The 23,144-nt window shown below is 47.1% G+C and overlaps 1 protein-coding gene across 1 annotated transcript in view; it reads left to right on the forward strand.

The window, feature by feature from the left end:
• Positions 1-23,099, forward strand: part of ACO2 (aconitase 2) — a 34,268-nt gene extending 11,169 nt beyond the window's left edge. The window contains exons 4-18 of the mRNA XM_075009980.1: positions 2,527-2,619; positions 4,706-4,864; positions 5,307-5,457; positions 7,461-7,565; positions 8,161-8,252; positions 8,878-8,983; positions 10,007-10,164; positions 11,511-11,584; positions 12,620-12,731; positions 13,321-13,443; positions 13,780-13,935; positions 15,987-16,178; positions 18,493-18,625; positions 22,343-22,464; positions 22,633-23,099. Coding sequence (XP_074866081.1) covers positions 2,527-2,619; positions 4,706-4,864; positions 5,307-5,457; positions 7,461-7,565; positions 8,161-8,252; positions 8,878-8,983; positions 10,007-10,164; positions 11,511-11,584; positions 12,620-12,731; positions 13,321-13,443; positions 13,780-13,935; positions 15,987-16,178; positions 18,493-18,625; positions 22,343-22,464; positions 22,633-22,770 — 1,914 coding nt within the window. The 3' untranslated portion in view covers positions 22,771-23,099. The remainder of the gene's footprint in view (positions 1-2,526; positions 2,620-4,705; positions 4,865-5,306; positions 5,458-7,460; positions 7,566-8,160; positions 8,253-8,877; positions 8,984-10,006; positions 10,165-11,510; positions 11,585-12,619; positions 12,732-13,320; positions 13,444-13,779; positions 13,936-15,986; positions 16,179-18,492; positions 18,626-22,342; positions 22,465-22,632) is intronic.
• The last annotated feature ends 45 nt before the right edge of the window (positions 23,100-23,144 follow it).

Consider the following 23,144-nt stretch of genomic DNA (forward strand, 5'->3'; position numbering starts at 1 on the left):
ACATGTTCTCTGTGGTGGGATTGTTTTCTTTGCGGCCATTCTGCCGCAACTGTGGGCACTCCCTCCCTCGCCATCCGCTCTGTGATTAGAGCAAGCGAAGGTCCTGCCTGCCTCTGACTGGGTTTGGCTTTTGATGTGGCCAGTTGGCATGGAGTGAATGCTGGCAGGGCAGAGATTGGCTTGGATCTGCTCCTGGCACATCAGCATGCTCTGTCTGGTGAGAGAGCTGCATAAACAGTGAAGTGACCTGACTCCCAGTGCAAACAAAGCTCGAAGAGCCGACACTGCCTCATAGGAAACTCCAGCAAATGGTCTGCGTGGAGACAATTCCTCTATTATTGCCACACAGTTCTTCCTTTCTCCTTATTCTGAAGTGTTTGCATGAGAACAGGATCTCTAAGTCATACACTCCTGTTCCTTATTTGCTCTCCAGCCGCTCTGCCATGAACATGTCAGGACATCATACTGCCCTCTGCTTGTGACAATACATGATTGCCCTGGAAGGTTTCAGAGTTATGAGCCTACAAATGATTGTGATGTCCTAGTGAGCGGCAGCATTGAATTGTTCTACTAGCAGGAGGCTTGGATTCTCTTTCCCACTCTACCTCTACTTTTGTCTGGCCTTGGGCTTGTTACTTAGCTCCACCGTCCCATCTGTAGAACAGGACTAAAATGCTTATCAAAGCACTAGCTAGAGCAAAGGGACTAGAAAGGAAGTAAAAGATAAGGCCATGAAACGGAAGCAGAATGGTTTACAAATAGTGTGGGGTTTTGTTTTGTAACCTTAAACAGTTGTTCTACTATTGTAGAAACAATAGTAAAGAATAAGTAGAAACAATAGTAGAGAATAAAATTGTCAGACATGTAGAGGAACATGATTTGTTGAGCAAAAGTCAACATGGTTTCTGTAAAGGGAAGTCGTGTCTTACTAATCTGTTGGAGTTCTTTGAAGGGCTTAACAAGCATGCGGACGGGGGCATCCAGTAGACATAGTATACTTAGATTTCCAGAAAGCCTTTGACACGGTCCCTCGCCAAAGGCTCTTATGTAAATTAGGTGGTCATGGGATAGGAGGAAAGATCCGTTCATGGATTGGGAGCTGGTTAAACGACAGGAAACAAAGGTTAGGAATAAATGGTAAATTTTCACAATGGAAGGGGGTAACTAGTGGCGTTCCCCAAGGGTCAGTCTTGGGACCAATCTTGTTCAACTTATTCGTCAATGATCTAGACAAGGGGGTAAGCAGTGAGGTGGCAAAGTTTGCAGATGACATCAAACTGTTCAGGATAGTCAAAACCAAAGCAGACTGTGAAGAACTTCAAAAAGATCTCAGCAAACTGAGTGATTGGACAGCAAAATGGCAAATGAAATTTAATGTGGGTAAGTGTAAGGTAATGCACATTGGGGAAGAATAACCCCAATTATACATACAATATGATGGGGGGCAAATTTAGCTACAACAGATAAGGAAAGGGATCTTGGAATTATAGTGGCTGGTTCTCTGAAAGCATCCACGCAGTGTGCAGCGGCAGTCAGTAAAGCAAATAGGATGTTAGGAATAATTAAAAAAGGGATAGAAAATAAGACGAAGAATATCTTACTTCTCCTATATAAAACTATGGTACACCCACATCTTGAGTACTGAGTGCAGATGTGGTCTCCTCACCTCAAAAAAGATATATTGATGTTAGAAAAGGTTCAGAAAAGGGCAACTAAAATGATTAAGGGTTTGGAACGGGTCCCATATGGGGAGAGGCTAGAAAGACTGGGAGTTTTCAGTCTAGAAAAGAGGAGGCTGAGGGGCGATATGATAGAGGTATATAAAATCATGAATGGTGTGGAGAAAGTGAATACAGAAAAGTTATTTACTTGTTCCCATAATATAAGAACTAGAGGACACCAAATGAAAATGGGTAGCAGGTTCAAAACTAATGGAAAAAAAAGTTTTTCTTCACACAGCGCACAGTCAACCTGTGGAACTCCTTACCAGAGGATGCTGTGAAGGCCAGGACTCTAACTCAGTTTAAAAAAGAGCTCGATAAATATTTGGAGGTTAGGTCCATAGATGGCTGTTAGCAAGGGGTAAGGTATGGTGCCCCTAGCCTTTTGTCGAAGGTGGGAGATGGATGGTAGGAGACAAATTGCTTGATCGTTGTTTTTGGTTCACCTCCTCTGGGGCATCTGGCATTGGCTACTGTCAGCAGACAGGATACTGGGCTAGATGAACCTTTGGTCTGCCCCAGTATGGCCGTTCTTATGTTCCTAATCTTGTGATGCTTAAGTGTGTCACTGTGAAATTCTGTGGTGTGTTATGCTGAAGGTCAGGCTAGATGATGGTGGTAGTCCTGCCCAGCCTTAAAATGATTTCCTGGAAGTCGGTGATGCTGGACTTTTCTCCCCTCCACTGCCTACAAAAAGTCCAGAAAGGGCAATAAACTAGGAGGTGAATGGTGACTGAGTTCTGGCTCTGTGGGGAGAAAACCAAATGTAATGTCTTACTAATGCTTTGTTTCACTGTATGACTAGGACATTAACCAGGAGGTGTACAACTTCCTAGCCTCAGCAGGTGCCAAGTATGGAGTAGGGTTCTGGAAACCTGGATCGGGAATCATTCACCAGGTAAAGAGTGACTGATTGTAGAGTTTTAATGGCAAATGGCTCACCCCCTTGTCATGGGAAGAGAATGGGAGCACAAGTGCTAAAATAATCCCTCCTTTTAGGGAAAGGCAGATGTCCTCTGTCCTTCCTCTCCCCTCCCCTTCCTCCTACATCTATTTATTCTAGACTGGCTTTGTTTGTCCTTCGAGGTGACCTCTTTACATCCCTGGCCTACACCATTATATTTCTCCAAGGTTAAGATGGTCAAACTAATCTGGTGCTTGTTGGCTTCAGTGGGTTGGGGCAGAGTGTCACACCTTCATCTGAACGGTTAATTGGTTATCTTACTTTGCTGTGAAGCACCTTGAGCCCAACGTATAATGCCTTTATGGGGAGAGGAGACTCTTTTTAAAAATATGCATACATTTGTTTCCAGGATCTTAGTTTTAGTACAAATGGGCAGGGAGGTGCTTGGAATGTAGGATTAGATACCCAAACATTGTTGCACTGTCTCATTGCCTGAAAACAGCAAAACAACAACCAATCTAGAGTCACTATGCAGACAGCAAAGTGCAAGAGGTAAATTTCACTAAGAGTGAAAGTAACTTTTTTTAAAACAAAAAAGCTATGTCTACACTAGACCAAATCTTTGAAAAGGGCATGCAAATGGCCATTTTGAAGATTACTAATGAGGTGCTGAAATGCATATTCAGCACCTCATTAGTATGCCAGTGGCCGTGGCTCTTTGAAATTGCCACTTTTTTGCTGCTGCGCAGCTCATCCGGATGGGGGCCCTTTTCGAAAGGACCCTGGGAACTTTGAAATCCCCTTCGAAATCAGCAGATCAAAATCCCCTTATTCCTAAGTTGCTGGGGGTCCTTTTGAAAAGGAACCCTGTCTGGATGAGCTGCATGGCAGCGAAACACAGCAGTTTCAAAGAGCTGTGGCCATCGGCATGCTAATGAGGCGCTGAATATGTATTTCAGCGCCTCATTAGTAATCTTCAAAATGGCCATTTCGAAGATTTAGGCTAGCGTAGACATAGCCAAAATGTTTCTGGACTCATGTTCCATTAGCACCTTTAACATAATACAATCAACTTAAAGGCAAGTTTCTCTTATTCTCTTCAACCTGCTTTATAAGGAATACTTACAGTAGCTGTAATTAGGAGACTGGATGGAAAAGCCCATGTTGCTTTTAGTTTGTCTGTTTTGTCTATTGGACCATGCCTTGTTTTATGGCTTCCTCTGCACAGCTAACTGGCTTCTCTTGTTAACTTTATGAATGCCTCACACGAACAAGGAAAGAGATGGTAGAGGAATATGCAGTTGAAACTTTAGTTTTTTGCAGGAGTTGTTTGGGGCAAGTGCAGTTAAGATGTGCCTTAAAGTTCTCTCTTATTTGCAACTTATCTTGTAGCTGATGTTTTAACATTCAGCCCATTAATGTGCCATCTTCAAAGGGAAAGGGAGGCAACGCTTCCCATGTGGCCATATAGCTAGATAGTGTTTTCTACATCACTGGTATCTGAGCACTTTGTGTAATCAGGGTAGGAGCCTTCACAGAGTGCTTGGAACTTCTCCTTTTTTGGGAGTGAAACTTTGTTTAGGGTGGGGTTTGTATTTGGGTGGGATATTTGAGGCATAAGGGGATGTCAGTGGGTGCTATTCTTTATATTTCTTTTCCTTAGTGGTGTTGAGCAGGAGCTCTGGCTTATTCATCAGCTGATAAAGCTCAAGGGTTTTGTGAGTGGGATCAAGACAAGTCTGCCCCTCACACACCAGTGCCAAAGGTCTTGAGAATAAGACCTGGGAGGTCAAGGAGTAGTTAGATCCTGTGTTTGTTTTAATTCTAATCCTGGCCTTTTTGCAACTGCATCCCCAGTGACAGTTGCACCCATTGGCCTGATGGAGAGGACTTGGGGAGGAAGCCTTTCCAGGCCTGATGAATGGGGGTCTCAGATTCATGCATAAACTAGTGACTCTCTTGGGATTACCACCTACAAATGAAATTGCTGCTCTGATTGATGGCTCCTTCTGCTCCTGCCTCCTCTTCACTGAGGTTTCTTCCCCCCCCCCACCCCCCAACCCACTTATATTTGTTTCAGATCATCTTGGAGAACTATGCGTACCCTGGGGTTTTGCTCATCGGTACAGATTCTCACACGCCCAATGGAGGTGGCCTGGGTGGAATCTGCATAGGAGTAGGTGGAGCTGATGCAGTAGATGTCATGGCGGGCATCCCCTGGGAGCTCAAATGCCCAAAGGTGAGACCGTGAGGGAAGAGAGAATTCTGAGTGTGTGAAGAGCTGAAATAATGAGAAAAGGAAAAGGGGAAGTTAGAATTTCCTAGATAGATGAAGCACTTTGAGCTGCTTTAGCCGTGGGAAAGTAGACTGATCCAGAGGCGGCTAGACCATGCGTCAGTGGCAAACTCCCTGCATTGTACACTTTTGTGTTTCAGATGATGCATCAGCAATAACTTCCCATTAATTAGCACTGCAAAAGAATTCAGGCCTCATAGCAACACATGCTTCTTGGAGCTTGGGTTTGAGATTTCAGGATTTCCTTCCTTGCCCACATCCTGCTTCTGGGCACTGATGCCACTTGGATGTGAGGAGGAGTGGGTCCGTGTAAATCCACGTGGCTTAAGCAGAAGACTAAACTGTACATGGTTTAGCAAGCTTTCTCTTTGATGGTGCCTCATAGGTTATTGGCATAAAACTGACGGGCAAGCTGTCTGGCTGGAGCTCTCCTAAAGACGTGATCCTGAAAGTGGCTGGCATCCTCACAGTGAAAGGTGGCACAGGTGCCATCATTGAGTATCATGGGCCTGGTGTGGACTCCATCTCCTGCACAGGTGAGGCAACATCTCATTTACTGGGGATGTTGATTGTTACTGGAAGCTGTGATCTCTGGACACTGATAGGCAGACTGATGCTGTTTGATCATTGGGATTGATTACCGTGGATGGGAAAGGTATGGAATGGAAAATCTTTAAAAGAACCCAATCCCTGTAACTGGCCTGGTAGTTCATGCGATGTGTTGCTGTCCATTAGAGGCTGATTCTAGCAGTGATCTCCCTTTAGGCTTGCTGACAGATCAAGGGACTGCTCAGAAGGAGAGAGCTCCCCACCAGGGCCAAAGTGATCGCTCACCTTTGACTCTTCCAGCAGTTCAGGAGCACAGAATGGCTGGTGGCCAAAGACGAGTCTTGTGAAATGGCCATTCAGGACATCTGGCACGGGCAAGATGCAGGGGCCTCACCCATGTTAGGAGGAGGCAGAGAAAGCAGGAATTTTATTCATGGCTCTGACAGGATTCAGGTGGTTGACCTTCCTGGGCTTAGGTTTAGACACCTGATCAGGCCCGGGTAACTGTAGGAAGGAAAATGAAGCTGGCGATAGGTAGTGAGTGTTTGTGTGTGAAGGTAACTGCAATGAGGGGTGGATCAAAGAGGATTGGTTAGTGATCTGTGCTTCTGGAACTCTAGACAGAAGCTTTGGGCTTCCCTGTTGGGGTGTGAAAAATGGCACTCTCATAATGAGACGCTTACCGAGGTTTAAAATGTTTCTGCAGCAGGGTGGGGAATCACCTGTGTGTTGGGGGCCACTGACCTTCAGAAAAATCAGTTGGAGGCAATAGGAGTGAGAAGAAAAACAAACCCCCCCAAAAAGCTACCAGGTTTCCTCCCTCCCCACCCCTCCATTGATGTGGTCCCCTACTGAAAACAGGAAAAAAGACACTCTCCACATTTCCCTCACACACCAGCTCCAGAGCCTAGGGGTGCCAGGGCTAATAGATTTTTGCAGGACATATAGCCTTTGGGGTGGGGCCAAAAATGAGGGGTTCAGTGTGCGAGGGGCTGGCAGGAAGCAGGCTGTGGGGTGGGTAGTCCGGGTGAGAGGGAGTGGGCTGGGGATTGGGGGATTAGGCAGTGGGGGCCACTTACCTGTTGCAGCTTCCTGGGGGCACATATGGCTCCATGTCCCCTCTGTGCTCCCCCGCTGTTCCTGGGCTCTGTCCTCTTGCTGCTTCTATTGCCTGCAATTCCAGCCAACCAACTAAGCTTCCAGGCAGTGCTGCCATTCCCCCAGCTGGATGAGTGGCAGAGGCCATAGCAGCGCACAGAACTTTCTTCCCCACTCACCAGGCAGAACCTGTGGTCTGGATCTGTTCCTGGCTTGTGCGACTCTGGCCTGTGAGGCTCAGGGCTCCACACCCAGTGGGCTGGGTGCAGGGGAGGGGAGCCCTGAACCTTGGGTGCTGGATCCAGACCATGAGCTATAGGTTCTCTCTCCCCCCGCCACCCTAAAGCTTCACTGCTGTGCTCTTGAAATTCATGGCTGAATGGCCAGTGACGTCAGAACGTTCTCACTTTCCATGCTCAGTCAGTGAGAGAATAACTTCTACTTCCTTTCAGTTGGCAAGACCAATGTATGACTGACTCATCTGACTAAAGAGGCTGTGTAGTTGATTGGGGGGGGGGGGGGGGGGGGGAGTTGGAATACTGCCCCTAGTATTGTGCGGGTAGTAAAGAGACTGCTGCAAAATATGCTTTGTGGTTTCATCAGATAAACTGTGGTAATTTATGTCCTGTGAGGTGCTTTTTACCTTCTAGAATGCCCTAGGCCTGATCTTCACACTTAAACTTCTCTACAGTCATGTGCATTCAAAGGATCAAAATATTTGACATTACTAAGATGGACTATTGGATCAGATGGACCTTAGTCTGAGCTGCTTTGGACTCTTAAGTTCCTGTGCACACCTCCCCCATTTTAGATTTGCTTCTGTTTGAGGAACTGAATGCTTTTGGATCCTCTGTTGCTTAGTTAGTGGATCTTTCCTCTGGCCCTTCTCTAGGAATGGCAACTATCTGTAACATGGGGGCAGAGATTGGTGCCACCACCTCCCTTTTCCCATACAACCACCGAATGAAGAAATACTTGAGCAAGACTGGACGAGCTGGTAAGACGCACCCTGCCACCAGCCTTCCCCCAAACCTATCTCCTCTAGCCTTGGGTGCTCTGCCTTGCAGTGCAGGGGTGGGGCCTGTGGCAGACAGCACCACATTCTCCCTTGTGGGAAGCAGAGAGCTCTTGGGCTCCTCATCAGCACCCATAGAAAGATCAGAATCAAGAGAGGCTTTCATGCCCTCTGCAGAGGGTTTTTGGTCAGAGGCTAGGGTGTTAAAATCTCTTGCCTCCAATCCCAACTTCATCCCCATTAGATTACCCCCATTGAATCTTGTTGTCAAACTCATTAGGAATTATTTCACATGTTACTCACTGTGGAGGTTGGGTGGAAATGCACTAGCAGGTGCAGTAAGTAGGTGGGGTTTTTTGCACACCAAGGGTAGCAGGTGTGTAGGGAGTTCAAGGGTGTGCGCAATGTGGAAGGGCAGGTCAACTATGTTAACTGAGTAGTGGTCCCTTGGGTTACATGGTGTGGGTGTGGAGGTCAGCCCGTGATGGTGGGCAGTAGCCCGTGGGCAGTCACCTGAAGACAGAGTGCACAGCCTCTCCTGACCTCTACATTTTCCAGCTTTCCTTTCGTATTTCAGAAATTGCTGCTTTGGCAGACGAATTCCAGGGACACTTGGTGCCAGATGCCGGCTGTGAATATGACCAGCTAATTGAAATTAACCTCAGTGAGGTGAAGCTTGTTTCTTGTACCTTTTTTGTGAACATTTAGAGATGACTTTGTCTTGGATGAATAAGGGGCAAGAGTCTAACAAGGGGTATATAGACTAGCTGGGAATCCTAGGCACTTCACAGCTGACATAAAAACAGAGTGCCTGCCCCAAAGACCATAATGTCCAAACTTATGACACAACAAACAGGTGTGATGGACAGCTGAGGAGGTGGCTGAAGCAAGGATGAGGTTTTACATCAAAGTTCTCATGCGATGACTCAATTCAAGCAAATGTCTTTCTTCATGATATGCTATAAAGTTCCTTCTTAGACAAATTTAAATTCCAAACCCTGTTTCCTGATTGAATGTCCAGAGATGTCTGCCTAGTAAATTGAGTTCCTTGTGTCCTCTGGTGTTTCCTTCGCCAGAATTTAGGAGAGTGTTCTCTAACTTGTTCTCTTTCTATAACTGATGTGGATAACGGAGAACTCCATTTTAAAAGAATTCTCCAGGTCAAGAGGAAATAAATTATTTTTATAATTTTGTTATTGGGTAAAATGGGCATTTTGTTTTGAGTTGGGGGGTTGACATGTTAAACGTGACCCTTGAGCCTTTGTGCAATTCCTCAACTACTTGTTTCTTAAAGCTAAAACCACATATCAATGGACCTTTCACGCCAGACTTGGCGCACCCTGTGGTGGATATCGGCACTGTGGCAGAGAAGGAGGGCTGGCCAGTAGATATTAAAGTTGGTGAGTACCCTGTTTCCCAGCCCGCAGTTTTTCCTGCTAGCTGACTGTTCTGGCCTCAAGAGGAGGTGGCTTGCTATTTCTGTTCAATCTAGATCCGGGGTGGCCAATCTCTTTTCATCGGGGGCCACATGCCAATTTTTTTTGTGTTCTGGGGGCCAAACACAAAATAGCCCCAAATGCCTACCCCCCCAGCTTCCATCCTCTGGCTTAATCCCTCTCAGCCCCAAACCCAGGATTAATTTACCTCACACAGGAGCTCTGTGTTCTGCCATCCCCCGCTGCACCTTTGCTGGGCTGCTGTCTCCTCCTCACGGTGGCTGCATGGCTCCCCCCCAGCCCCCCTCCTCCCTTCACCCACATGCAGTGTGCATGGCTCCCTGCCCTGCTGCACTGAAATAATGGAACTCAATTTAATTGATTTAATGGCCAGACCCCCTCTGCTGGCCATTAAACCAATTAAACTGAGTTCTACTCTTTCAGTGCAGCAGGACAGGGAGCCAGAGGAGGAGTCAGCAGTGGCAGGAGCTGCAAGTGGCTCCTTAAAGAGCCACATGCAGCTTGGAGCCACCCAGGTGGCTTTCAAAATGGCGCTGCTGCCAGCTCTGTGGGCTAGATGAAAAGGCTCCGTGGGCTGAATTCTGGCCTGCGGGCTATGTTTTGGCTACCCCTCGTCTAGACCAATTCCTTTGACAGATATGTTTTAATCAGATACAAGTTATTGGTCTCAATAATGGGGTAACTGAGTAAAATGCTGCCATTTGTGGTAGATGACAGATCAGGTCCTCCATAGCTTAAAGCAGCACTTTGCAATTCATAAGGTTGAAAAACTACAGAGATTCCCAGTGAGAGCTGGGGTAGGTACAGTACCTGAAACCATTCCTAACTCTTTCTTCTGGTTTTTATGTTGTCTGCACTTCAGATTAACATCCGTGTGTTTTCTGCCCTGATGGGTGGGTCTGGAGGAAATTACCTATACCTGCTGGTAAAATATCTGCTTCCTGTTTGTCCATCCAACCCACACAGGTCTGATTGGCAGCTGCACCAATTCAAGCTATGAGGACATGGGGCGTGCTGCTGCCGTGGCAAAGCAGGCACTAGCGCATGGGCTGAAATGCAAGTCTCAGTTCACTGTCACACCTGGCTCGGAGCAGATCCGAGCCACCATTGAGAGGGATGGCTATGTGAGTAAGCACACCCTCATCCCTTCAGCGCTCAGCCCTCAGTAAGGAGATCCTTGAACTGTTCCCCAGGAACAGCTTTTTGCCACAGAATTTGAGGGGGCAGAGGCTGGAGAGTTTCAAGTCTTTTCTTGCTGATCCCTAGATTCCCTCTTGCTGCCATATCCTCACTGGTGGGCTGGCCACCTTTCCTGCTCCCAGCTGTAGAGGAGTTGGCTTCAGAACGTGGGCCAGCTGCCACGAGCCCCGCTATCTCCACATGGTGCTCAGAACAGCAGGGCTGGAACTGTGTGAAATTAGAGCAGCCAGCAGGAATTGGAGCTATCAGAGGAGAGAGAACAAAGCTGTGTACACATAGCCACTTCCCACTACCAGAGCCCCAGCATACTAGGCCCAAAAAATGGCTTAGTAAGGCTGACTGAAAACTTTCCATTAAAAATAGTTGCAGTAGGGGCAGAAAACCATTCTGCATGCAAGAATGATAACCCACGTTCTGACCAGATCCACTGCTTAATAAAATCCAGAGCTGTCCCATACAAACTGGGACTACTTGTGAACTTGCCATATAACCCTTGCATGTTTTTTGGGTGTACACCACTGTTCCCCATAAGCTGAGTGCTTGGGTGGCTGCCCAGGAGAGAGTCAGATGCTGTGCAACTGATTAGCAGAGAACTCACAGCTACTCTCAGTGGGCAGCGTGTGTTTGTACTGGTGGTTCATATTGGCACATGCCTTGGTGCACATAACAAAAGTTACTCTGCCCATGGATGGGGGGAAAAAATTAGAGGGAGTGCTGGTGTATACTTGTGTGTAAATACCCCATTCCACGTACCTGATACTCCCCCGTGTCCAGTCTCCAACCTGCACATTACAGCCTCTCATAGGGCATCCCGGCCTCTGAACAAATCTGCCCACAGTCCCTGGGGTCCCTTGTTTCCCACCCTCGATGTTTGTTTGTAGGACGCTCTGTTGCATGTGCCCCATATGTGGAAACGAGGGAGTACGCCAACACCTGCGGGGCGGCTTGAAGGCTTCTGGGCAAGTGAACTTAGTACTTAGGGCAAGTGCTGGACTGGCAGGCAAAACCTGCTAAGATGGGTGCAGGATGGAGAGCAGTACTAGTGCTCATCCCTCCTCCCTCAGTACTAATGTACAGCCTTTCATGGACCAAACTTGTTTCAAAATGACTCAGATGAAATGCACAAGAAAATAAGTGGCTTGTGGCAAAGATGCCTCAGCTAGTGCTATCTCTCCTGCCAGAAACATGGCAGCTGCACTCTGAATGGCTGGACTGCAGACAGCTGGGCTGCTTTTTCTGCTGAATAACCATTCTTCCTTTCCTCCCCCAGGCCGAAGTCCTGCGGAATGTCGGAGGGGTGGTCCTTGCCAATGCCTGTGGGCCATGCATTGGGCAGTGGGACAGGTAAGGGTGAATGCACACAAGAAAAACCCTCTGCTGCTTGATTTCATAGATCACTTTCCGTACAGACTGGTATCCTGCAGCACTTTCCATAGTTGGTACAATAAGACTGATAATGGCATAGCAGAGACTGACAATATTAACAGTACCAAGTGAATAAAGTGGTGCATTTTGGCTACACATGATCAATAATAGGAGAGAGAGGAAGAGTTACAGGCAAGAGAACTTTTCAGCTGAGATTTAACATGAGGTGGGTGAGATACTGGGAACTGCAGTGAGAAGGCTCTTGCCAAGTGTGGCTTGATTTTTAGGAAGGGGCGGAAGAGGCAAATAAAGAGGAAAGGTATGTGCGAGAGAGATGAAGTTAGGGCTGTGCTGGGATTTAAAACGAAGAAGGGTGGTGATTGGCCTGAATCCGGTGTGGCATAGAAAGGGATTCATGTCATAGAACTGGTAAGGGGACCTAGAGAGGTCATCCAGTCCACTGCCCTCATGGCAAGACCTATCACCATCCCTGACAGATTTCATTTAAATTTAACCTGCCCCAGACCCTTGAAAGGCCCCTTTAAAGATTATGCTCACAACCCTGGGTTTACAAGGCCAGTGCTCTAACCTCTGAGCTGTTCCAGAGCTAGTGGTACAGGGCTTCAGAGAGTGGTGTGTTAACGTTTTCATTGTGAAGTGTTGGCATAGCATTGCATCCCTTTCTGAATACTGTGTGCTGCTCGACTATCATTTGAATAGCACTGAGATATGGAGAGCTTGACTTCCCATTAAATATCAAGATTTTTTCAAGTGCTCATCAGTGGGTCATTCAGTGTTGCGCTCTAAACCCCATACCCCTGAGAGAAAATGTTAGCTCAGAGCACTGACCCAGTTCTTCTTAAAGTACAGCGTGATATCTTCTGCTGGAGGATGTCACAAAAACCAGACCAGCTGGCTCTTTAACATCATGCTAATTCTAGAAGTATCTCTAGAAGCAATATACCATCTGGTGGCATTTGGAACACATGTTCTTTGCTTTGCAATCCTTTGTAGGAAAGACATCAAGAAAGGAGAGAAGAACACAATTGTTACATCCTATAACAGAAACTTCACTGGCCGCAATGATGCTAACCCAGAGACACATGCATTTGTGACCTCTCCAGAGGTACAGTAGACGGGATGGCAGAAGGGAGCTAGCTCAGTGGAATTATTAGAGGAGTTGGCTTTCTAGGACTACACTGTCTTTTGGAGAAGGTCCTGCTTTGTGGGTGGAGAGGGATTACAAAGAGAATATAGCAGCCCTGATATGGATTGGACCATATGACAATGCTCTAAATTGAATAGGATATGAGACAAGGCCCTCAAAGGCTGTTGCAAACATTAGCTTTGATTCTCTCAATATAAAATACTTACTGAAAGATCAATGGCTGCCTCAAGAGCTACCAAGATGAATTCTTGGACCATCTAAAATCCCCAAACAGGTTCTAAAGCCTGCTGTGATTCCTATTCTGCTGCATAACTAGACCATTAAATTTAACTTATTTAGCTCTTTAGTTTTGGGACTACTGAAGAGATTGGAGCCAGTTTGCTTTGGGTACCAATAAAACGAAATCAGGTCAAATAAATCTGAGTTCCCATAGTGAGGACTTTGGGAGTCAGTTTTTGGTGTCTGGCAGAGTTGAAGGTCTGATTTGAAAATCAGAGCTGAAGTGAGCAAAATGTGCTTTTAATGCAGATATTGTATACTTTCTTAGATTGTCACAGCCTTGGCTATTGCTGGTACCCTGAAATTTAATCCTGAAACAGACTCACTGACTGGCACCGATGGGAAGCAGTTTAAACTAGAAGCGCCTGATGCAGATGAGCTGCCCACATTGGTAATGTTTCTCTTGTTGACTGACTTTCCGCCAAGTAGGGATGAAGGGAGGGGCTGTAACATCAGTGGAAATGTAAATTCCTGCTGCATCTGTGTAGTTTGGAGACTACTGAGTAGAGGACTACCCTGTTGAGGGAGCAGGGGGTGGCACAGTGGAGGAGAACTATATGTTGCTCATGGAGGACCTCTAATGTACAACCAACCACTCTGCTCCCGTTGTTAAGGCCAGAACTCATTTCTTGTGAATACAAGAATGTGGCTTTTCTTTCTTGCGAATGCTGCTGTGAGTGTGAAGTTGGAGAGTGGTAGTGAACTCTCAATCTTTCTTCTCTTACAGGAGTTTGACCCAGGCCAGGACACCTATCAGTACCCCCCCAAAGACAGCAGTGGGCAGCATGTGGATGTTAGCCCTACCAGCCAGCGCTTGCAGTTTCTTGAGCCTTTCGATAAGTGGGATGGCAAGGATCTGGAAGACTTGCTGATCCTCATCAAGGTCAGTAATGGGGTGTGGATTGGGCTCAGGTCTGAAAGGACTCTAGGAACTTGTTCTAGAACTACCTGAAGCAATCCCTGGAATTGGGTGATCTGATTTGGCAGACAAGCTGTTCTAATGATCCATTGGAATTAGCAGTTATGACAAGTGTGTGCAGCACATGTGCCCTCTTCATCATGGAAAGGGTGGGTGAGTGACTTGTTTTCTTTATGCTTTATCTCTCTTCCCCGCCCCCCGCCCCGCCCTCCACACCTCACTCAGTTCAGAAAGTCTGTGTTAGAGGAAATAATACCCTTCACTAATGCAAAGCAAAGCAGTAGTCATGTAGCACTTTAAAGACTAACGACATACTTCCATTAGGTGACGAGCTTTCGTGGGACAGACGTTTTTTCAGGTCAGTAGCATTTCCAGTACAGACTACAAAAATGACAGGAAGTCCTGTGGCACCTTATAGACTAACACACATTTTGGAGCATAAGCTTTTGTGGGTAAAGACCCACTTTGTCAGATGCATGAGTGGCCTAGAGGAGGGTCTAAATATATAGGCTAATGAAAAGGAGGGAGGGCCGGAGTTGACAAGGTCATTTCAGTCATGGCCCTCCTCTTGACTGATACTCCCTCCTTTTCATTAGTCTTTATATTTAGACCCTCCTCTGGACCACTCATGCATCTGACAAAGCGGGTCTTTGCCCACAAAAGCTTATGCTCCAAAATACCTGTTATTCTATAAGATGCCGCAGGCTTCTTGTTGTTTTTGAAGATAGACTACCCCTCTGATACCAGTACAGACTGACAATTATAGACTACAGAGGTAAATAAGTAAAAACTGATAAATCAGATATATAGAACTGAAGAGGGTGGGGGTGAGGGTTACGAGATAAGCATCTTGCCTGAGATCATTATGAATACCAAAAGAAGGGAAACAGTCCTTTGTAATCAAAACATAAAGCAGTCAAGTAGCACTTTAAAGACTAGCAAAATAGTTTATTAGGTGAGCTTTCGTGGGACAGACCCACTTCTTCAGACCGTAGCCAGACCTGAACAGACTCAATATTTAAGACACAGAACCAAAAAAAAGTAAGCAAGGAGGACAAATCGGAAAAAGATAATCAGAAAAAGATTAAGCAAGGAGGACAAATCAGAAAAAAAGTCCTTTGTAATGTGTGAGATAATTGCTATCTATTGAGACTAAGTGTTAATATATAGAATTTGTCAGGTTTTTATTTCTTTTGGAATCTCTACTCTAACTTTCAGTCTGTACTAAAAATGTTACAGCTCTGAAGAAGTGGGTTTGCCCCACAAAAGCTCATCGCCTAACAAATTATTTTGTTAGTCTTTAAAGTGCTACATGACTGCTGTTTGTTTTGCTAGTCTACATTCTAACATGGCTATCTCTCTGTTCCTCTTCAATAACGCAGTTAGCAGCATAATCATGAGGTGAAGTTGTCTTCTGACTGCCAGTTGAACAGTTTGTATCCTGGAGCATGAGGCTTGAGAGGCCTTGTAATGGTATTAGCCTACCCTAGTTAGTGCCACTGTTTACTATTCAGAGAAGTGTCTGATTCTCTCCTGAGTCTCATCTATTTACATCAGTAATACCCTGCAGCAGGGAGCTAAAGAGGATAGTTACAGTAGCACATTCCAGCTTAGCTGTTGTCTGGGAGTTTCTTATGTCTGGGGAGGAAATTCCTCCACTTCCTGCCACAAACACTTCATTTGTGTGTCTCTTTCACATGTTCCATCTTATGCCTCTAGGTCTGACAAGCTGGAAGGGTTTTTACTTCTAAGTTAACAGGGGAAGAGTCATGAGTCTTAAAGCTGCTGTTGTGTGAGCCTTCAGGAACCATCAGAATAAGGACAGAAAGATGGGAGAGGTTGAATGCTGACATCCAGGGGAGGTAGTGCCTCTCATACCTGCTGCCCATCACCCCCATATGGGCCTGAATGTGCTCCAGAGATGCAGTCAGTCATTACCAACGCCTTCTCTGATGAGAGAGGATTTCTCATCTTTTTTTTTTTTTTTTTTTTCCCCCCCCCCCCCTGCATTTCAGGTAAAAGGGAAATGCACTACAGATCACATCTCTGCCGCTGGTCCCTGGCTCAAATTCCGTGGCCACTTGGACAATATCTCTAACAACCTGCTCATCGGAGCCATCAATATTGAGAATGGTAAAGCCAACTCCGTGCGGAATGCATTAACCCAGGAATTTGGGCCAGTCCCAGACACAGCCCGCTACTACAAGGTGAGACTTACCCACTTACCCAGAGATGCTTTGGCATTTGGAGGTGTTCTGGTAAAAGGTACCGGTGACTGCTTAGCTCTCAAACCTCCTGGAGGCTGAGTGTAAATGCCCCTTTCCACTCATGTAACTGTCAGATTAAATTTAATCGCAACTACGAACACTTAACCACGTGGAGCCTAAGTCATCTACAAGTCTGCTCCAGTTCACTCTGTCTTGGGACAAAACTTCTAGCTGGCTCCAGGAGTGCTCCAGTTGTCTTTCAGTCTCAGTAATTTGCGTAGAAATCACACACATCTCACCACTTACTGCTTGGGCTATCCACAAGATGCCATTTCAGCTGGATCATGTGGGGTAATGACCAGTTTTCTCTCCCTCCTTGGAAGAAAGTGGCCTAGAGCTTTGGCACTCAAATCTCAAGGTGATGGAAGATGTGGCCCTTTAGAGCATAGCTGTGTCTTTAAGCTCTGGTGGAATCTCTCTCCACTGGCGTTGTTCCATCTGTGTGATCAATCTGATACTACTCCGCTTTTCGAAAACTTCTTGATGAACTTGAGGAGGATGGACTGTTAAAGGCATTTTTCTCTATGGCCCGCTGATGGATTAACTTTCCATCTACCAGAAAAATTATGGGTCTCAGTAGCAGTTCCAGGAACATGTGACGTGACGTCTCCTGTTTTTTACATGACCTTTACTGGCAGGATAATGACGCTGGGAGACTAGTCTGAATTGATTGCTCAGCAGCCAGGGAGGTATTTCAGTGTGTAGGGCACCGTAGGCAGTGAGTTCCACGGCCCCAGGTGCCTGAGCTCCATGAATGTTCAGGACCGGGGACCCTGGTCTCTCTCCTGCCTGAGGGGGTGTCCTGCTTCTCCCCAGTGAGTCTGAAAGCTGCTTCTTGCAGAGAGGCAAATGAGGCAGCAGTAGGGCGGGCTTTTGACTGCTGTGCCAATGAGGGGGAGGGTGCTTCCAGCCCCCCTCCGCCCCCCAGCCAGGGCCACCACAAGGGGGCTTCCTGTGACAAAAGGAGAGGAGGGACTTTGCACCTGACCAGCTGCTGCCTGAGGGAGCTTTTTGGGTGAGGTGGCTTACAGAGCCGCCCTTTCTGCATGCTGGGCCGGGGCAGCCCCATCCCCCAAGTGTGAGGCTACAGTGAGGGGCAGCTTGGGTGTTGGGGGCAGACCCGTAGCAGGAGGGTTGGGTTGAGCAGGCAGCCAAGCCGGGGTGCAGTAAAGAGGTGGGTATGGAGGTCAGACCTCAGAAGGAGGCTTTTGCGGTAGGACATGGAGCAGTGCATGGCACAGACTCATCTCCCTCCTCCAGCCACAGGGCCATACATGTTGGCAGCTGGGGTGAATGAGCAGCCAGAAGCCACTCTCTGCTGCGTTGCCCTTGTGGCCTTCCAGGCCATTTTAAATCACCCAGGACAGCAGGGAGAGCTGAACGATGCGCAGGGGCGGCAGCACCTGGAGACCTCCACCTCCCCAGGAGTCATTACCAGAGTGGGGTGCCCCAAGTAAACATGGCACCCCACCATCCACTACCTCTATAGCCTGCACCTTCTCTCTTCCAGCTCCCAAACTCCCTCCCAGCGCCTATATCCAGGACACCGATACCCAATTCCCTCCCAGAGCCTGCATCCCAGACTTACGCTCCCCGCTAATATTTTCCATCCATATGCAGAATAGATATTTTATGTGCACCACCTGAAGAAACACATGCTGCCTGCTGTGGGTGCTCTGTTAGTCAGCTGGCCAGCATTTAAATCTCTCCTGAGTTGCTGCATAAGCACACAGCTTAGAGGAAATACTTGCCCAAACCCCCACCTGCACCTAAACTCCCTCCCAGAGCTTGCACCCCGGACCTGCACCCAGACTCCCTTCTAGAGCCCTCCCCACCCCTTTGATCCCCCTAATCCCCTGCTCCAGTCTAGAGCCTCCACCCAAATTCCCTCCCTAAGCTGTAGGCACGTGGGGGTGGGGAGTTCACAAGGGGGAAGGGTGTGACCTCTGCATTCTGGGCACCACCAAAATTTTTGCAACCTTGCTGCCTCCAGTGGAAGCCTCCTCCGGTCTTCATAGCCAAGGATGACCATGCCTAACTCTTAATAGGACAGGAGAGGGACATGGGGGTCAGGGAGCATTCTGGAAAACTCCTCAGCAGATTTTTAACCCATAGAGCACTAAGGAACTGAAGAGGGTGACTATGCACAAGTAATGTTTATTTTTGGCATACTTCTTAGTGCTTGGCTTTGCCACCTTAACGCTCTGTGTGTAATTGTGTAATATAAAGTTCTTTGCATTGGTTCTGGTCACAGAAAAATGGCATCAAATGGGTGGTCGTTGGGGATGAAAACTATGGTGAGGGCTCCAGTCGGGAGCATGCAGCCTTGGAACCACGTCACCTGGGAGGCAGAGCCATCATCACAAAGAACTTTGCCAGGATTCATGGTGAGTACAACCAGCAGCACCTGGATACTGTGTGGTGTATGAGGACTTTGCCTATGTCTTGGGAGACCCATTTCCTTGATGTGTTCAGCACTGAGGGCAGGAAAGAACAGGATCTGCTGGGACAAATCCATGGTCTGTGTAGTCTGGTGTCCTGCCAGCAGCTAACACTTGATGCTTGACATGTGACTGGTTTTGCTTTTTCTATTAGTAACAGAAGTATTTTATTGCTGTAATGCCTAAAGGCCCAAGCCAGGGTAGGGATGCTATTATGGAGGTGCTGGGGATGCAAAAGACTATCCCTTCTGCAGTAAGCTCGCAAAATGAAGGTATTAAATCAGTGATGGGTAACCTGCAGCCCAAGGGGGTGCTATAGGTGGCCTGCCAGAGGTTTGTTTTACCATTGCCCCTGTGCAGGGTTGCCAGATTTCACTGACTTTTGTCCACGTAGGATTTTTTCTGCTGGTATTAAAATGACACGCACAGAACAAGGGCACGTGAAGTGAGGTAGGTGCTGACTGCACACACCACTAAGAGCCACGTGCTTCCTCTGCAGCTAATCAAAACGCTGCTGTGGTTCAGTCAGCACGCCCTGCAAACCTTAGGTACATAAGCACAGTTAGCAAGATTACCCCCATCCAGGTGAACATCTTGGTTATGACAATCTTGTGATCCCAAGTTGAAGGTGGCCACTCCATATACCCACTCACTAGCCTAGGTTGCCCATCACTGGTGTAGACGGACAACTACGCATAAGTAATGTTTATTTTTGGCATACTTCTGAGTGCTTGGCTTTGCAGCTCGCTGAAAGTACAGTACGGCTTTTGTTCTGCCTTTGCGAAAGAAACCCATCCTGCACTGACCCCTTGTGCCCCAGCCCCGTCAGACTTCCATCACTGCTTGCCTCAGTTCTCCTCCTTTTCACCCACACACTCATGGAGACTGGGCATCATTTTGGAAGAACCTCTGCCCAAAGTGAGAGAAACTTCTGCTGTTTCCCCTGCCAAAGGATGGGGATAGGAGAATGAATCCCATATTCCCCCTTGGGCAAAGGGCCAAAGAGCCCACATGCTCCAGCCTGCTGTGGCTCCTGTATATCTGACTCATCCTCCCTGCCACAGGTATTTTCAGGTATGTGTATATAGTGCTCATAGGAAGACACTAAATAATGGACATTTTACCACTGTTCTTAAAGATTGTGATCCTCTAGCTTGCTCCTTTCCCAAGATCACCCACGGCTGCTCTAAGCAGGTACGTGACTGGAGGGACGGCTGTATTCTTGAACCCAGCCTTTGTGTACAGAGGCAGATCAAATCCTTTTCATCACTCCAAAGGCCATGCTGTGACAAAAGGAGCAAATGAAGAAACGGGACAGTAGGAGCAGGGAATGACTTTGCCCCTATATGAGCTTTATTTTTGCCACATGGCTAGATTAAGTCATAAACCTCAAGTCTTCATTTGTAAGAGGAAGTATTGAGAGAGTGCGGTACACCAGGAACAGAAGACTAAGCTCTTTGTTTTACTAGATGGGTGTTTTCTTCCATCTGTTTCATTTATCAAAACAAGGACTGTCCTGAGGCAAAGATACCACATTTAAAAAGTCTAATCTAGCCAAGAGAAGTTTGAGAATCAATGGCTGGAAACTGATCAGACTAAGTAAGGCACAATTTTTCACTGAGTGTAATTAACAACTGGAACAGAGTACCAAGGGAAGTGGTGGGTTCTTAACCCTTGATGTCTTCGGCAGTGGATGCTTTTTGGCAATTGTTTATTGACCAAATACAAACCATGGGGCTCCATAGTAGGGTAACTAGGTGAAATTCTGTGGCCTGTGATGCATATAGGTCAGATTATGATGATTTAATGATCTCTTACGGTCTTAATCCATGAATCTCTCTTCACAGAGGAACAAACGTCCCTCAGGTGACGCTCCATTGAAGTCCACTCTTACGGGGACCCAAAAAGCGTACAATTCCAGTCTTTTTTATAATGTCTAAATTTTTGCATTCCTCACTTTGTATTGCCTGAAAAGCCTTTGGAATGGGGCAGGCAAAATATGGCCCACAGGCCTGATCCAGCCTGCCACCATCCTGTAGCCTATTAAGGCCCCCACGCAGCTTCCTTACCACCACCACCACCTACACTCAAAGTGGCTCGCTGAGGGGGGCCATATATGTGTGTCTGCACTGCCTCCACCCTCAGCCAATGGGAACTGCCTGGGTCATGCTTGTGGCACAGGCAGTGTGTGGAGGCTCGCCAGGGGCCTGTGGCCTGCAGCCAGCCACTCTGAGTAGCGTTCAGGGGCAGAGCAGGCTGGGAGCCTGCCCTAGGGTGGCACTAGGTTGCTGGTTGTGAACCCCTTAAGCTAAGCACCTCCTGGGCAGAGCCTGCACCTGGCACCTATATCCCCCTCCCTCCAACTCCTTGCCAAGTTACAACCCAAACCCTCTGCATCCCACCTTCTGTAGCTGTACCCTGCACCCCAGTCCCACTCTCCAGGTCACACCCATGCCCTGTGCACAGCCCAGGCCTTCTCCTGTGCCTGTCTTCTATCCCAAGCTCCCTTCGGCACCCAAGCTCTATCCCAGACCACGCATACTCTTCACTAATATGGAAGAGTGCAGTCCTTGATCACTTACAAATTCTTGGAGTGTCTCCTCCCTTCCCACCGCATCAAATTATTGGCCACCTCTTCATTAGTAGTACTCCTCTCAGAGGTGGTGTGCAAGAAATACATGCCACATGTTCCTCTGCTCTGCAGACCAAGTATCAAAGGGGTAGGGTGGGGTGTGTGTGACACACCAGATAGTGACTTAGATTTTTTTGTAAGTGGCTGTTGAAGGAAAGGGGGTTACTAAATCAGTGGTGATAGACAGAATGCAGTCTGGCAAAGTTGTCTGCGGCTGAATCTCCACCCATCTCAGTTGTTTCCATTTATATACACTGAAAATGTGCCTTAAGCAACCTGAGCTGCTTCAGTAAGATTGGCATCAGAACAGAGTTGGGTGCACTTGGCCGCTTCCCTTCCCAATTTCTTCACACTTCAGCCATGTTGCACTGTTAAATGTGTGCTGGATCTGAGATCTGTGACAACAATCTTACAGCCCAGATAAAATATTACCATACTGCCCCTAAAAAGCAAAACCTGTTTCTTCAGTTGTAATAGATACATAAAGGCTCCAAATCTGAGCCATGCATTCCATGGTCAAGCAACTTTGTAGTGGAAATGTGAAATCTCATTATGCACAAGAGCTGAAAGACCCCATATACACTTAGCATCAATAGTTGTATTGTAGCATCTAGAGGTGTCAGCAAATTGTAGAAGACAACCAGTAGCTGTTTCTACAGTGCAAGATCCACCACTACTGTTTGAATGTTGTTCTCGCTGATTCTGAGCCTCTCCATCTTGTCCTCTGTGACCTTCCCTTCCACCTAACAATGCTCCTCCTTGTCCAATTACCAATGCCATTAAATGGAAGGGGGGAAATGAGGAAGATACTGTCCTCTGTTTTGCTGCTCAAAGAATGAAGTGAGAGCTGCTGGATGAAATGAGCACGGGCTGTGAAGCTACCATTGCCAGAGGGACAGCCCTTTCACTGTCAGTATATTGTGTTCCAGTACCTAATAAATGTGGGATGGTATTTATCCCACATGCCAGGTTCATTAAACTGTCCTGTATCTTTTGTGATGGGTGGCTAACCCTTACTATCTTTCTTACAGAAACCAACCTCAAGAAACAAGGCCTGCTGCCTCTAACTTTTGCTGACCCAGCTGACTACAACAAGATTCATCCTGTAGACAAGCTGAGCATTGTGGGTCTGGCAGACTTTGCACCTGGAAAGGTAACCCAATGCATTTCTTATTGTAGCAATAAGCGGCATATTGCTCCGCAGAGATCAGAATTACTTCTAGTGTGGGGAGGGTTATGACTATCCGCTCCTAAAGGGAGTGATGGAAGACAGCCTTTGGCAGAGGCACAGATGCCAAACTCTTGCTTCCCTTCTCTCTAGCCCCTGAAATGCATCATCAAACATCCCAATGGGAGCCAGGAAACCATCCTGCTGAACCACACGTTCAACGAGACACAGATAGAATGGTTCCGGGCTGGCAGTGCCCTGAACAGAATGAAGGAGCTGCAGCAACAGTGAAACACCAGCACACGCACACAGTGGACTTGGCCCTGGCATCATAAAAGTGCAATTCCATGGCTGTTGGACATGCCTGATCAAATGTAACCATAGCTGCTTTGTTTTGTTACTGTTCTAGTTCACTGACACTGACCAGTAAGTGCAGCTGTTTGCTGCTGCTTGGTTTCCAAACTCCCTAGCTCCTTGACTCAGATTTCCCTTGTATTTATTTCTGAAGATAAGGGCTCAGTTGGCTCTTTCTGCCCAATCACTTCATGGATGGCTGCAGAAATTGGAACATTTTGATTCTTGTGAAAATATAAAATTCAAAATAAAGATTGACTAACCTCTTTGGTCTGACACAGCGTATTGATATTTCTGATCACTATCGCCTC

This window comes from Carettochelys insculpta, chromosome 1 (assembly GCF_033958435.1).
Source record: "Carettochelys insculpta isolate YL-2023 chromosome 1, ASM3395843v1, whole genome shotgun sequence".
NCBI lineage: Eukaryota > Metazoa > Chordata > Testudines > Carettochelyidae > Carettochelys > Carettochelys insculpta.